The sequence below is a fragment of the Seriola dumerili genome, unplaced genomic scaffold (assembly GCF_002260705.1).
Source record: "Seriola dumerili isolate Sdu_G_001 unplaced genomic scaffold, Sdu_1.0 BDQW01000741.1, whole genome shotgun sequence".
In the NCBI taxonomy this organism is placed as follows: domain Eukaryota; kingdom Metazoa; phylum Chordata; class Actinopteri; order Carangiformes; family Carangidae; genus Seriola; species Seriola dumerili.
Window position 1 is genome coordinate 217829 of NW_019174996.1, and position 14706 is coordinate 232534.

Here is a 14706-nt window from a genome sequence, read left to right on the forward strand (position 1 = left end):
ACACACACACACACACACACACACACACACAGTGTTTCAGGCTATCTGACTTCCTGACTCGTTAACAGCTGGTTTTTCTGCAGAGTCTGGACTCTGGTCTTTGTGAGTTTGCCTCAAAGGTTTTACAGCAGCTGTTTAACCTGCAGACGGTCGTGTCAGAGGTCAGATGTCAGAACAAAAACAATGACATCACTGCTGTGTCATTAGTCTGCTATTAGCTGACTGTTAATGCTGCTAATGTCAGTGTACAGGTGAAGCTAATAACGTCTACATACTGTACATTCAATGAGTGTCAACACCATCCACTCCTGGTCCTCTGATCCAGGTTAAGGCCAGAATCCACATCAGTCCTCCTCAATGTTCTGTTTCCTGACAGCTTCTGGTTGGTTCACTTTTTTACCTGTAGACACCTATTTCTGCTGCAGGTTCTTCACCTGTAGACACCTGGTTCTACTGCAGGTTTTGTTCCTGTTCCTTACCCACACATCACTTGTTTTTTGTTTGTCCACATCTGGTTCTTCTTCTGTTCTGGTCTCTAGTTCTTCTATTCTGTTCTCTGTTCACTGGTTCTTCTTCTGTTCTGGTCTCTGGTTCTTCTTCTGTTCTGGTCTCTGGTTCTTCTTCTGTCCCAGTCTCTGGTTCTTCTTCTGTTCTGGTCTTTGGTTCTGCTTCTGTTCTGGTCTCTGGTTCTTCTTCTGTTCTCTGTTCTCTGGTTCTTCTTCTGTTCTGGTCTCTTGTTCTTCTTCTGTTCTGGTCTCTGGTCTCTGGTCTCTGGTTCTTCTTCTGTCCCGGTCTCTGGTTTTTCTTCTTTTCTGGTCTCTGGTCTCTGGTTCTTCTTCTGTCACAGTCTCTGGTTCTTCTTCTTTTCTGGTCTCTGGTCTCTGGTTCTTCTTCTGCACTGGTCTCTGGTCTCTGGTTCTGCTTCTGTTCTGGTCTCTGGTTCTTCTTCTGTTCTCTGTTCTCTGGTTCTTCTTCTGTTCTGGTCTCTTGTTCTTCTTCTGTTCTGGTCTCTGGTCTCTGGTTCTTCTTCTGTCCCGGTCTCTGGTTTTTCTTCTTTTCTGGTCTCTGGTCTCTGGTTCTTCTTCTGTCACAGTCTCTGGTTCTTCTTCTTTTCTGGTCTCTGGTCTCTGGTTCTTCTTCTGTCACAGTCTCTGGTTCTTCTTCTTTTCTGGTCTCTGGTCTCTGGTTCTTCTTCTGCACTGGTCTCTGGTCTCTGGTTCTTCTTCTGTTCTGGTCTCTGGTTGTTTTTCTGTTCTGGTTATCGTCTCTGGTGCGTGCAGGTTATCCTGCAGTTCTCTGGTTGTTCCGTGTTTCTTCAGTCTCGGTCTCTCGAACAGGACACCGACTGTCAGTCACAGCTGTCGACCAATGAAACTCCTTGGTCTCAGGCTTTTAATTGATTTGCTCCAATAAGGGATGACCAAAGGGAACACACACACACACACACACACACACACACACACACACACACACACACACACACACACACAGATGCCTTTGGTGTGTGTGTGTGTGTCTCTGTGGGGTTCAGGGTATATTAATATTTCTAATAGGGCTGTTATCAGCTCAGTGCCAGCTGCACACAGTAAACACACACAGTAAACACACACACACACACACACACACACACACACGGTGAAGCTTGAAGGCAAATACATACACTACACTCTCTCTCTCTCTCTCTCTCTCTCTGTCTGTCTGTCTGTTGTGTGATAACTCACAATGCCTTTCTGTGTCAAAGAGACCTTGAGGTCAGAACCACTTTTCAAAAAAATACAAACTGCTGTAAACAACACACACACACATACACACACAAACACAACACACACACACACACACACACACTCACACACACACACACACAGCTGCTGTTATGCCGACAGGTAAACAGTAAAAGTGTGGAGGGTGAATGAGGGTGAGAGACATAGGAGGAAACAGAGAGAGGGAGAGTTTGAAGTTGTGGACTTTGTTTGGCAGATAAATAAAAAACTGAGTGAGTGTGTATTTGTGTGTGTGTTGGTGTGTCTGGGTTAATTACTGTGTTAAAGGGTTTATCAGCGTGTCGGCATGCAGGAGATTCACCCAGCCTTTGAACATGACATGGCTCTGAGTGTGTGTGTGTGTATGTCTGTGTGTGTGTGTGTGTGTGTGTGTGTGTGTGTGTGTGTGTGTGTGTCCAGTCTGTATGAAGCCACTATCAGTCTCCTGCCAAAACCAATTCAAGCCTCATTCAGGGAGTTTAAACACTCAGAGCAACTGTGACTGAAATCCAACCAATCAGAGGAGAGGTCACACTGACACGACGGCTCTCTATTGGCCGACTGCTTGATCTAAACACTCTGACATTTGGGTAAAATCCTCTTGTTGTTGTTGAGATGGATGTCAGGTTCATGTCTGTGTGCAGAGATACAGCAGGGCCAGGGTGTGTTTAGCTTAGCTTAGCTTAGCACAAGGACTGGAACCAGACGGAAACTGTTAGCCTAGCTTAGCACAAAGCCTTGGAGAAGAAGGAAACTGTTAACCTAACTTAGCACAAAGACTGGGACATGTGTGAACATGTACAGTCTCTTCTTACCACATGTAAATCAGCTGATCAGTAAAAGTGGAACTGGCCCTTTAAACACATTTCCTGTTAAAATGAAGAACAGTTTGATGTTTGTATCGACGTGTTTTCAGACATTTTAACATCCAGAAATCACAGAGAGCAGGAGGGCACATACACACACACACACACACACACACACACACGTCCTGTTTGTGTGTGTGCATGTGTGTAAATCTTCTCAATACGCTGCAGCTGCCTCTCATCACGTCTCAATATAACTCTGGTAATAGAATTACCCCCTACCATCTGTGTGCGAGCTGGGTTTGATGTGATTGGTTTTACAGATGGCAGGGGTCTTCTGTGATTGGCCGACAGGTGAGAGGGGGGCGGGAGGCTAACAAGAGGGAGAGACGCCAAGACACGAATAAGATGTGTGTGTTTGTGTGTAAACGTGTGAACAGCAGCAGATATTTTTCTGTCTTACAGCTTCAGTCTCTGCCGATCGATCAATAATCAATCAACTAATAACTGACCATTGTTAAGATAAATTCAATTATTCTGCTCAGGTGCACGTTCAGATCACATCACCTGAGCACAGTGTCCCTCAGTCCCACACACACACACACACACACACACGCACACACTCACCCACACTGAGCAACACAACAACAACCAGAGGACATGAGAAAGAACCTGAGAGAGAACCTGAAAGAAAACATGAGAGAAAACCTTGGAGAGAACATGAGAGAGAACCTCAGGGATAACATGAGCGAGAACATGAGAGAAAACCTCAGAGAGAACATGAGAGAGAACCTCAGAGAGAACCTTAGAGAGAACCTCAGAGAGAATCTGAGAGACAACCATAGAAAGAACATGAGAGAGAACCTTACAGAGAACCTGAGAGACAACCTTACAGAGAACATGAGAGAGAACCTTAGAGACAACCTTACAGAGAACCTGAGAGAGAACCTTACAGAGAACCTTAGAGAGAACCTGAGAGACAACCTTACAGAGAACCTGAGAGAGAACCTTAAAGAGAAGCTGAGAGAGAACCTTAGAGAGAACATAAGAGAGAACCTGAGATAGAACCTCAGAGAAAACCTTAAAGAGAACCTGAGAGAGAACCTTAAAGAGAACATGAGAGAGAACCTCAGAGAGAACATGAGTGAGTACCTGAGATAGAACCTCAGAGAGAACATGAGAGACAACCATAGAGACAACCATAGAGAGAACATGAGAGAGACCCTGAGAAAGAACCTGAGAGACAACCTTAGAGAGAACCTTACAGAGAGAAAACATGAGAGAGAACCTTACAGAGAACCTGAGAGAGAACCTTACAGAGAACCTTACAGAGAGAAAACATGAGAGAGAACCTGAGAGAGAACCTTAAAGAGAACCTCAGAGAAAACCTTAGAGAGAACCTGAGAGACAACCATAGAGAGAACATGAGAGAGAACCTTACGGAGAACCTTAGAGAAAACCTGAGAGCCAAACTTAGAGAGAACATGAGAGAGAACCTTAGAGAGAACCTAGAGAGAACAAGAGAGAGAACCTCAGAGAGAACATGAGAGAGTACCTGAGATAGAACCACAGAGAGAACATGAGAGAGAGCCTCAGGGATAACATGAGAGAGAACATGAGAGAGAACCTCAGACAGAACCTGAGAGACAACCATAGAGAGAACATGAGAGAGAACCTGAGAAAGAACCTTACAGAGAACCTAAGAGACAACCTTAGAGAGAACATTAAATAGAACCTGAGAGAGACCCTTAAAGAGAACATAAGAGAGAACCTGAGATAGAACCTCAGAGAAAACCTTAGAGAGAACCTTAAAGAGAACCTGAGAGAGAACCTTAGAGAGAACATTAAAATGAACCTTAGAGAGAACCTAAGAGACAACCTTAGAGAGAACATTAAATAGAACCTGAGAGAGACCCTTAAAGAGAACATAAGAGAGAACCTGAGATAGAACCTCAGAGAAAACCTTAGAGAGAACCTTAAAGAGAACCTGAGATAAAACCTCAGAGAGAATATTAGAGAGAACCTTAGAGAGAACATTAAAGAGAACCTAAGAGACAACCTTAGAGAGAACATTAAAGAGAACCTGAGAGAGAACCTTAAAGAGAACATAAGAGAGAACCTGAGATAGAACCTCAGAGAAAACCTTAGAGAGAACCTTAAAGAGAACCTGAGATAAAACCTCAGAGAGAATATTAGAGAGAACCTTAGAGAGAACCTGAGAGACAACCATAGAGAGAACATGAGAGAGAACCTTACAGAGAACCTTAGAGAAAACCTGAGAGACAACCTTAGAGAGAACACGAGAGAGAACCTTAGAGAGAACGTAGAGAGAACATGAGAGAGAACCTTGAGGATAACATGAGAGAGAACATGAGACAAAACCTCAGAGAGAACCTCATAGAGAACATGAGAGAGAACCTTAGAGAGAACCTGAGAGACAACCATAGAGAGAACATGAGAGAGAACCTTACAGAGAACCTTAGAGAAAACCTGAGAGACAACCTTAGAGAGAACATGAGAGAGAACCTTAGAGAGAACCTAGAGAGAACCTTACAGAGAACCTGTGAGACAACCTTAGAGAGAACATGAGAGTCAACCTTAGACAGAACATGAGGGAGAACCTGAGAGAGAACCTGAGAGTGAACCTTAGACAGAACATGAGGGAGAACCTGAGGGATAACCAGGAAATAACTGCTCAGAGACTCTGATGCTCCTGGACTGAAACATTAAACTCTGATGAGTCAGGGGTCAAACTCAAACTGGTTCCTGGTGAGTCCAGGTTTCAGGATCAGTTACTGTATCTCTGACTGTTCCACATGTTCCTGATATTCCAGGGGTAAATATAGTTTATACCAGAAAACATGAACACACACTCTGCTGTTTGTTTTACAACATTCCTCAGTTGCTAAGGAAACCGCTGGTATATACACACACACACACACACAGACATGACTGAACGAGTCGGGACAATCCTCAGAAATGTGTTTGACCTGAAAGAGAACACTGACGTTCAGACAGAAGAAGAAGAAGAGGGGTTTAATCAGGTGATCTAAACACACGTGTTCATGTTGACACACGAAGAAAGTCATCAGTAAAGATTCTTCTCTCTCTCTTTTCATCAGTGTTTATTGTCCTCACTCACTCTTCCTCCTTTTCTCTGCCATGATTAAAAGTCTTGTTTTTCTAATCGATTCTCCTCAAGGACCATTGATCTGCTGACCCACACACACACACACACACACACACACACTGCTGCTCTAATACACCATTGAGAGTCTTTTATTTCGTCAATTGTGTTTCCTGTTAAACATCAACAAGTGATAAAAGTTTTATTTTCTTCATTCCCTGTTTATTATAATTATAATTATTTTGTCTTGTGTTTGTTAATGAGGTGCCACTTCCTGTCCGCAGGTTCCTCCTTCCTGTTTGTGAACACGTCAGGTCGTCATGGTGGTCAGCGCGCTCAGCTGCTGCTGCCCCCCCTCAAAGAGAACGACACACACTGCGTCAGTTTCATGTTCTACCAGGGGGGGGGGCGTGAGGGGGCAGGGCTCAACGTCTACATCAAAGGTACAAATACTGCAACACAGTACTACAGTATTACACACAGTACTACAGTACTACTCTACCAATAATACAGAATACTACTACACTCTGAAATCAGGTGTGATTTTGTGGAGGCTGTGCTCTCAGCTGTGATTGATAGTGTTTGTGTTTCCTGCAGAGAACCACAGTCCTCTGGGAGTTCCGGTATTTAACTCATCAGGCCCCGCCTACCACAACTGGAAGGGGGTGGAGCTAGCTGTGTCCACCTTCTGGCCTAATTACTACCAGGTAACACACAAACACACACCTGTATTAGGGAGTTCCCAATCAGGATTTAGTGGCCCTGATCTGAGTCCTTTAATAATCAGCTGATCAAGTCTGATCTGACATCAGTCACAAGACCTGCAGCTTTGTGTCTCACCTGGTCGAGCTCATACCATTCAGGCTCAGTTCTAACCCTAACCCTAACCCAGGTCGTCCTCTCTCTCTCATTGTCTTTCTATTTATCTTCCCTAACTTCCTGTCTCTCTCACTGTTCCTTCACAATAAAAGCAAAAAACTAACTTTTAATCTATGAAGCTGCAGATATTAATAATCAGGCCAAACATCCCAAATGTAAGATCACTGTTTGAGTCAAGAACAGCACACACACTCACACACACTCACACACACTCACACTCACACACACACACACTCACACACACACACATACACACACACACACACACACACACTCACACTCACACACACACACACTCACACACACACACACACACTCACACTCACACACACACACACTCACACACACACACATACACACACACACACACACACACACACATACACACATTCTGGATGTGGTTGATCCATATTGAAAGCTCTTCAATGTGGCTTTAAAAGCTCTGTCATCTCTAAACCATATGAGGGCTGCAGCTACACACACACACTACAGCATTAGGAGGTGAAGCTCTCTCACCACGGGAACGTTCTTGTGCCAAAAAAGATCTTTTTCTCCTGTCGACACCTGCAACACAAAATAGAACTGAATAGAAAAGAAGTGGAGTGCAGAGCTCACCTCATCAGCTGTTCAGTCCACACTCCTCATGTCAGTGTGTTATGATGAACAGCTGATGAGTGATGTCATACAAACATGAAGGTCAGTATGTTTCATGACGTTTGACCTTTAACCTCTTCACCCAGCATCACAGCTTCACCACTGCCCAGTGTGGCTGTCATTATCAGCACCGGGTCGGAACCCCCCACCCCCCACACTCATGATGGGGGGGTCAAGTTGTTACATGATATCATTTATCAGTGTCATCATGAGTTTTCAAAGACATCACAGAGAACTGTTGGCAGGAATCCGTGTGTGTGTGTGGGGGGGGGGGGGGGGCACCAGTCGATATGTCATCAGCTCTAAGTAGATGGGGGGTTGCACACAGCTTTTTTTTTGGGCTAAAGTGGAACCTCCAGCTGAACCGTCTGCTTTTACTACAGAAGAAGAGAAACTGATTCAGAACAATACAGCCAATCATAAACACACACACACACACACACACACACACACACACACACACATACACACACACACAGGTGTTATGGGTTGTGAACAGGCTGCAATTACAGCTGTCCTATCATCACAGCAGGCGTCACTAATTAGTTGCATCACCATGGCAACGACAGATCCATCTCGTTAGAGAGATGGAGTTAATGAGAGAAAGAGTGAGACAGAGAGAGAGAGAGACAGAGAGAGAGGGAGAGCTCGTTTCAGTAGAAATGTTAGAGTTTTGAGACGGGTTTTGAGACTGCAAAATAGATTTGACAGATGTGTATAGATCTGGGGGTAAGGGGGTTATATGTATATGTATATTCATATTTATATTTATATTTATATTTATATTTATATTTATATTTATATTTATATTTGTATTTACATTTACTGGTTGTGCAGAAGCGTTTATCAGCGGCTCCACTCAGACGTGACGCCTCCCTCTATTCACTTTTTCACTTCAGACAGGAAGTGATTTCAAGAGACAGAAAGAAAGGATCAACAAAGACGCAACAGGAAGGAGAGAAGAAGAATGGAGGGAAGAGGAGTCAGAGCTGAATGGAATAAACCGGGGGGGGGGGGGGGGGGGGTCAGTCAGTTTGAGTCTGCAGATGGAGGGAGAACTTCCTGTCTCTAGACGCCAACAGGATGTCTGTGCCACTGGCTTCCATGGCGATAAGACTGTGGAATGTGAACACACACACACACACACACACACACACAAACACACACACTCTCTCACTCAGGTGCACACATTAGAAGCAGAACAGAGAAAAATGCTGAAGCTTTATTTTAACAACAGGAGACAGCTGTAAACAATAAAGTTCCTTGATGCAGATGTGTGCGTGTGTGTGTGTGTGTGTGTGTGTGTGTGTGAGAGAGAGAGAGAGAACCTTGTTCCCAATGTTGGTTTGTGTTTGTGAGAACCTTGATCCAGATGTTGGTGTGTGTGTGTCAGGTGGTGTTTGAGGCCATCAGCAACGGACAGAGAGGAGTTCTGGCCATCAAGGACATCACGCTGCAGGGACACCAGTGCAGTAAGTACACACACACGGACACACACGCACATAAAGGAAGGCCCCGCCCCCTCGTAGAACAGGTTCCTAATTGGTTAACGAGGTTTGGCTACTTAATTGGATAACGATATTAAAAGTTGAGCTGGCATCGTAGAATCAAGGTCAGTCTGTTTTTTTTTGTGTGTGTGTGTGTGTGTGTGTGTGTGTGTGTGTGTGTGTGTGTGTGTGTGTGTGTGTGTGTGTGGAGACAGGGGAGCTAATTAAGATATAAATTGATTAGCATGGACTTTGATCCATCCGTCTGTTTATCTACCTGCATTTTGATGTTGCTTTGTTATATGAACATTAAAAACACACACACACACACACACAAACACACACACACCTGCCTCCATTTTCTGATTGGATCCCTGAGTTTTTTCGCTGCCTTGCTCAAGACATCACGGGAAAAGGTTACCTGTTACCATGGCGACTTACCTGGTCCTGATTCCTAACGGTGGTAACAGCCAGGTAATGTTGTCATTAGTGTGTGACCTCTGACCTCTGTGTGTGTTCAGGCAGCACGCCACACTTCCTGCACATTAAAGGTGTGGAGGTGAACGCGGGACAGACGGCAACATTTCACTGCACTGTCAACGGACAACCACAGAGCAACCTGCTGCTCTACCTGCAGGTACACACGATCAATACTGATCAATACTGGTCAATACTGGTATATTTAATTCAAATGTTTATGTATATGTGATTTATATATATAGGTATACACATATATACTGTGCACATATACACATACACATGTATATATGCGTTCAGTCATATTGTTGTTACTGTTACATGTTTTATTCTGTTGTTGATCTTTTTGAATTTTAATATCTGTATGTAACTGTTCATATGTATGTGTGACTGTATGAAGTGTTTCCTGTTTCCTGGTCGTCAGGGGATGGCTGGTCGTCAGGCGGTCGTCAGGGAAACCAAACCGGTGAACACACGGCGTTACGTGGCAAGTTTCGATGTGGAGAACACGACCAAAGGTGACTCCGGACGCTATCGCTGCATCGCCCAATCAGAGCGAGGTGTGGGCGTGTCCTCGTACGCTGACCTCACTGTCAAACGTGAGTGCTGCCATCTGATTGGCTGCTTCCTTCATTATTGTTTTTATCATTTCGATGGACGGATGATAGATGGATAGATGCAGCTTTAAAACTCTTTAAATGGGATTCATAATGTCATTATTTCATGTTATTTATGTTTTATTGTGACTGGAGGATAAGTCAGTGAGGATCTACCTCTTTCTCTCTCCCTCCCTCTCGCTGTCCCTCTCTCTCTGTCCCTCTCCCTCTCTCTCCCTCCCTCTCCTCTCTGTCCCTCTCTCCCTCTCTCTTTGTCCCTCTCTCTCTCTCTGTCCCTCTCTCTCTCTGTCCCTCTCTCTTTGTCCCTCTCTCTCTGTCCCTATCCCTCTCTCTCTCTCTCTCTCTCTGTCCCTCTCTCCCTCTCTCTCTGTCCCTCTCCCTCTCTCTCTCTCTCTCTCTCTCTCTCTCTCTCTCTGTCTCTCTCTCTCTGTCCCTCTCTCTCTCTCTGTCCCTCTCCCTCTCCTCTCTCTGTCCCTCTCTCTCTCTCCCGCTCTCTGTCCCTCTCTCTCTCTCTCTCTCTCTGAGTGAATGGCGGAGTGAGTGAGAGCGTGGTGAGTGAGCGTTGGTGTGTTTGAGGTTTTTCTGCCTTTTTCTATCTGTTTTATGTGTTTCTTTTTCTTTCACATAGTTCCTCTAGTTTGTCACTAATTGTAGTTGGGGTGTAGTTTGGTTTGGTGGCCGGTTTACCGGCACGGTGGGGCAGTATGCCCGTGGTGGAGGGTGGTGTGGAGTATGAGAAGCTGACACGCCGGCATGCTATCAAACTGGTGCCGGCTGTCAACTGCTCCGTGGAGACGTGGTGGGATGCGGGAGTGTGAAGTCTGCCTCCCGCATGCACGGAGCGATTGTGATCTTTTTAGACAGTACAGAGAAAGTCAATGCTGTGGTGGAGAAAGGTGTCGTTATACACGAAACCTTTGTTTCTGTCCTCCCGCTGGTTAGTCCAGCTAAAAGGATCACAATCTCTAACGCTCCCCCGTTTATTAAAAATGACACCCTGTCCACTGCACTGTCTCGATATGGCCAACTTGTGTCTCCTATTAAGATGGTGTCTCTAGGCTGCAAATCTCCCCTGCTAAAACATGTCGTGTGTCACCGCAGACAAATGTTTGTGGTTTTGAAAGATAACACTGAGCTGAATCTGAACTTTAATTTTAAGGTGGAAGGGTTTAACTATATGGTTTACGCTTCATCGGACACCATGAAATGTTTCGGTTGTGGGGCAGAGGGACATTTGGTCCGTTCCTACCCGGAGCGGGAGGGGGTGCGGCGGCTGGCTGCTGCTGCTGGGGGGCCGGCGGCCCCTCGTCGGGAGCCGGAACCGGTTCCGGTAGCTCCGGTAACTCCGGTCTCTGCTGTTCAGGGTCCGGCTCCCGGCGAGGGATCGGCGGCTCCAGGGCCGATTGAATCTGCTGGCAGCGCCGGGTCGAGCGTTGCCGTTCCCGGCGGGGATCCCGCTGATGGTGCCCCCCCTGCTTGTTCTGGGAATGAGGGGGCTGAAAAAGGTGATCAGCGTCAGGGTGAGTCTGATTCTGCAGCTCTGATTGAAGACAGGTCAAAGCCTGCTGATAAAGGTTCGAGTGAAAGTGAGTCGTCTGATAATGAGGATATTTTTGTAGACGAGGATATGTCAGATGATGATTTGTTAATGGTGTCACAGAAAAGGAAAAAAATCAGGAGTCTGTTCAGAGCAGAGCAAAGGTTTTAAGAGCAGGGAACCCGAAAGTTAGGAAGTCAATGGAGTCGGAGAGTGACTTCTCACTGACACACGACGATCAACAGAGTCTTTACTCTCCTGATGACATTACAAAATTTCTGAGGGAAACTAAAGGCCACAGGCTTGTAAAATTGGAGAACTTTTTCCCTGTTCTCAAACTCTTCGTTAAATCAGCAAGGCCCCTTACTTTGAAATCCGCAAATTTAGGGGATGATGTTATATCTGAGCAGGAAGTCCACAGACCACGTAAACTGGTTCACAAGATCAGAACCAATGAGCTCCATGAAGATATTTAACAATAAGTATTTTTCTTATTTACTGTTATGTTACTTTCTTGTGTTTTTCCTCTCTCTCTCCATGTGTGACTTTAAGATAGGCACTTTAAATATTAATGGAGCTAGAGATGACGGTAAAAGGGCTGCTCTCTTTAAATTGTTGAAACATATTGATATCATGATGGTTCAGGAGACACACAGTACCCCTGATATTGAGAGTGACTGGAGGAGGGGATGTTCTGGGGAGGTCATCCTGAGCCACAAGTCCAGCTGTAGTGGAGGAGTGGGGATTGTTTTCTCCAGGAGCTTCCTGCCTGCTTCATACACTGTGGACGAAGTAATTAAAGGCTGTATACTTAAGGTCACAGCTCAGTTTGAATGGGTTAGTGCTGTTTTTATCTGTGTTTATGCTCCAACCAATGGAGTGCAAAGAGTAGCAGTCCTTGACATTTTATGTAATACTATCAGGAACTGTAACGGAGATGAATATTTATTTTTAGGGGGCGATTTTAACTGCACTGAAAATCCAAGTTTGGATAGAAACCACCATGAACCTCATCCTGCTTCGTCACACAGGTTCAGACAGTTGACAGAAGCACATGAGCTGTCAGATGTGTGGCAGAGTTTTCATGCACATCACAGGCAGTACACCTGGAGTCACTGCAAAGATAACAAAATATCTCTGGCCAGGTTGGACCGTCTGTACGGTTTTAGGCATAGTTTGAACGTTTTTAACAGTTGTCACATTACCCCTGTTGGTTTCTCTGACCACTGTCTTGTTTTTAGCTCTGTTTTAATCCAAAATGTGCGTTTGCAGAGTGCCTACTGGCATTTTAACAGCTCATTGCTTCAGAGCAAGGATTTCAGAGCAGCTTTTGAGTGTTTTTGGGCTGCTCACAGACATTGTAAGAGTGATTTTAATTGTGTACAACAGTGGTGGGATGTGGGCAAAGCTCAGATCAAACAGTTGTGTCAGAGGTTCACTCGCAATGTCACCAGAGATTTAACCAGATCTATGCAGGACCTAGAGATTCAGGTGGTAGAACTGCAGGGTTTGGAAGATTCTACAGGAGATCGAGGGCTTTTAGATTCCCTCAAATCCAAAAAGTCGGCTCTGGCCAACCTGCTGGGCATTGCAGCACAGGGAGCTCTGGTCAGGTCACGTTTTCTAGACGTCTCACAGATGGATGCCCCCTCTCAGTTTTTTTTTGGCTTGGAGAAGAGGAATCGTCAGAGGAAGGTGATTTACTCCTTACGGTCTGGTGGCGGCTCTGTGATCTCAGACTCTGATGGGATCAGGAGGCTAGCGGCCAGCTATTACACAGATCTGTTTAAGAGTGAATTCACTTCGAACCCTTCAATGTGCAGCAGTTTCCTCACTGATCTCCCTCAGGTGGAAGAAGAGGACAATGATAAGCTGAAGTCTCTGTTAACTCTTCCTGAACTGTCTGCGGCTCTGATGAGTTTGCAGAGTGGCAGAGCTCCAGGCTTGGATGGGACAGGGAGAGAGTTCTAGACGCACACGGTGATGATGGGGAGGGAGGTAGAGCTGCGCCAGCTGATTACAGGAGTGTTTAGTGAGTTTATTTTTTGGAGGGGTGATAGATTGGGGGTATAGACTGGGAGAGGAGATGGGAAGAGGAATGGGTAGGGGAGGCTGAATTGCTGTTAACTCGTCCTAGACTGGGTCGTGCGGGCGCGTGATGAGTGTTGAGAGAGATGGACGGGGTAAGAGGCCGATATAGGGATGAGGCAGTGGGAAGAGCGTGGTGGGGAGCTTGGGTGAAATAAAAGCTTCTGTCAGTTAGGTAGAGAGATAGAGGCTGGAGTGGGATTACAGAGGACTCATAAAGAGACGGTATTCGGCCTGTGCGGCTCCGTGAGGTCTGGTTAGGGAGGGCGATCATCACCCGGTCGTACGGGGGGGTTGAAGGAGGTGAGCGTTCTGGCAAGGGGCTGTGAAAATCTCTGGATGACGCTGTCACGTGCTCTGCAGCGGACTTATTATGCATTTCTGTCAATCCTGCAACCAGTACGAAGGGGTGTATGCTGCTGTTTGTCTGCTCACATCTGACCAGACTTACTGGGTGTGCTGGCCGGCAGGGGCTGATGAAGTGACGGAATGTGTCCGTGGTGTAATGTCGTTGTATGTTTTGGTGGAGGGTCTTCTGGCGTCATGTGCTCTGAGCATCTGGTTGATTTCAAATATGACTGTGTAGAAAGGAGCTTTTGACCTGGTGTAATCACCAGTATCTGTTAGTTTATGCTGTCTTTTGTGGTCTATGCCTCTTGGTTTCATAGCCGATCAGGTCTCTATGGTGTACATTGGTCGTGTGTGGAATATTATATATGTGTGGTTATATTGAGTGCTCTTCTCTGTGTGGTTCTATGAGTGGGTGTTCTTATCTTAGTTCTTCCTCGTCTGGTCATGTTGTATCTTCTTGTCCTATCGAGTTCCTCTCTTTTACAATGTGTATGATATCTGTATTCTTGTTAGTGTTCGTGCTGTTATTCTGTTGTTATTCTTCTTTTTCTCTCTGCTTCATATCTTGCGATGTAGTCATGGTCCTGGTCAACTCTCAGACGATATTGATATTTTTGAGAACACCGTGAACCCCGTTTAATGGCTCTATTCCTCCAGCGTAGGAGTGAACTGGGGAAGAGTGAGGCTGTCATGGTGGGGGACGGCTGAGGGATCGGCTCAGGCTACCTAGATGGGTTAGTCTGGGAGAACAGGAGGGCTAAAATATCTGGGAGTGTTTTTAGGGAAATGAAACGTTTCTAAAGAAAAAACTGGATATATGATTTAGAAAAGGTCAAAGGTCGGCTAAGAAGTGGAAATAGGATTTTTAACCTAAATTGTCTTACAGGGTCGGGTTCTTATTGTTAATAATCTGGATTTAATTC

General features: G+C 45.4%; 1 protein-coding gene across 9 annotated transcripts in view; it reads left to right on the top strand.

Annotated features, from left to right (window-relative positions):
* Window positions 1-14706, top strand: part of LOC111236872 (receptor-type tyrosine-protein phosphatase mu-like) — a 113826-nt gene that overhangs the window by 28076 nt on the left and 71044 nt on the right. For 5 of the 9 annotated variants that reach the window (XM_022765762.1, XM_022765763.1, XM_022765766.1 and 2 more), the window contains exons 3-7: window positions 5978-6136; window positions 6291-6400; window positions 8620-8698; window positions 9235-9350; window positions 9591-9789. In XM_022765762.1, coding sequence (XP_022621483.1) covers window positions 5978-6136; window positions 6291-6400; window positions 8620-8698; window positions 9235-9350; window positions 9591-9789 — 663 coding nt within the window. The remainder of the gene's footprint in view (window positions 1-5977; window positions 6137-6290; window positions 6401-8619; window positions 8699-9234; window positions 9351-9590; window positions 9790-14706) is intronic. The other 4 variants (XM_022765764.1, XM_022765765.1, XM_022765768.1 and 1 more) reach the window with 1 other exon arrangement.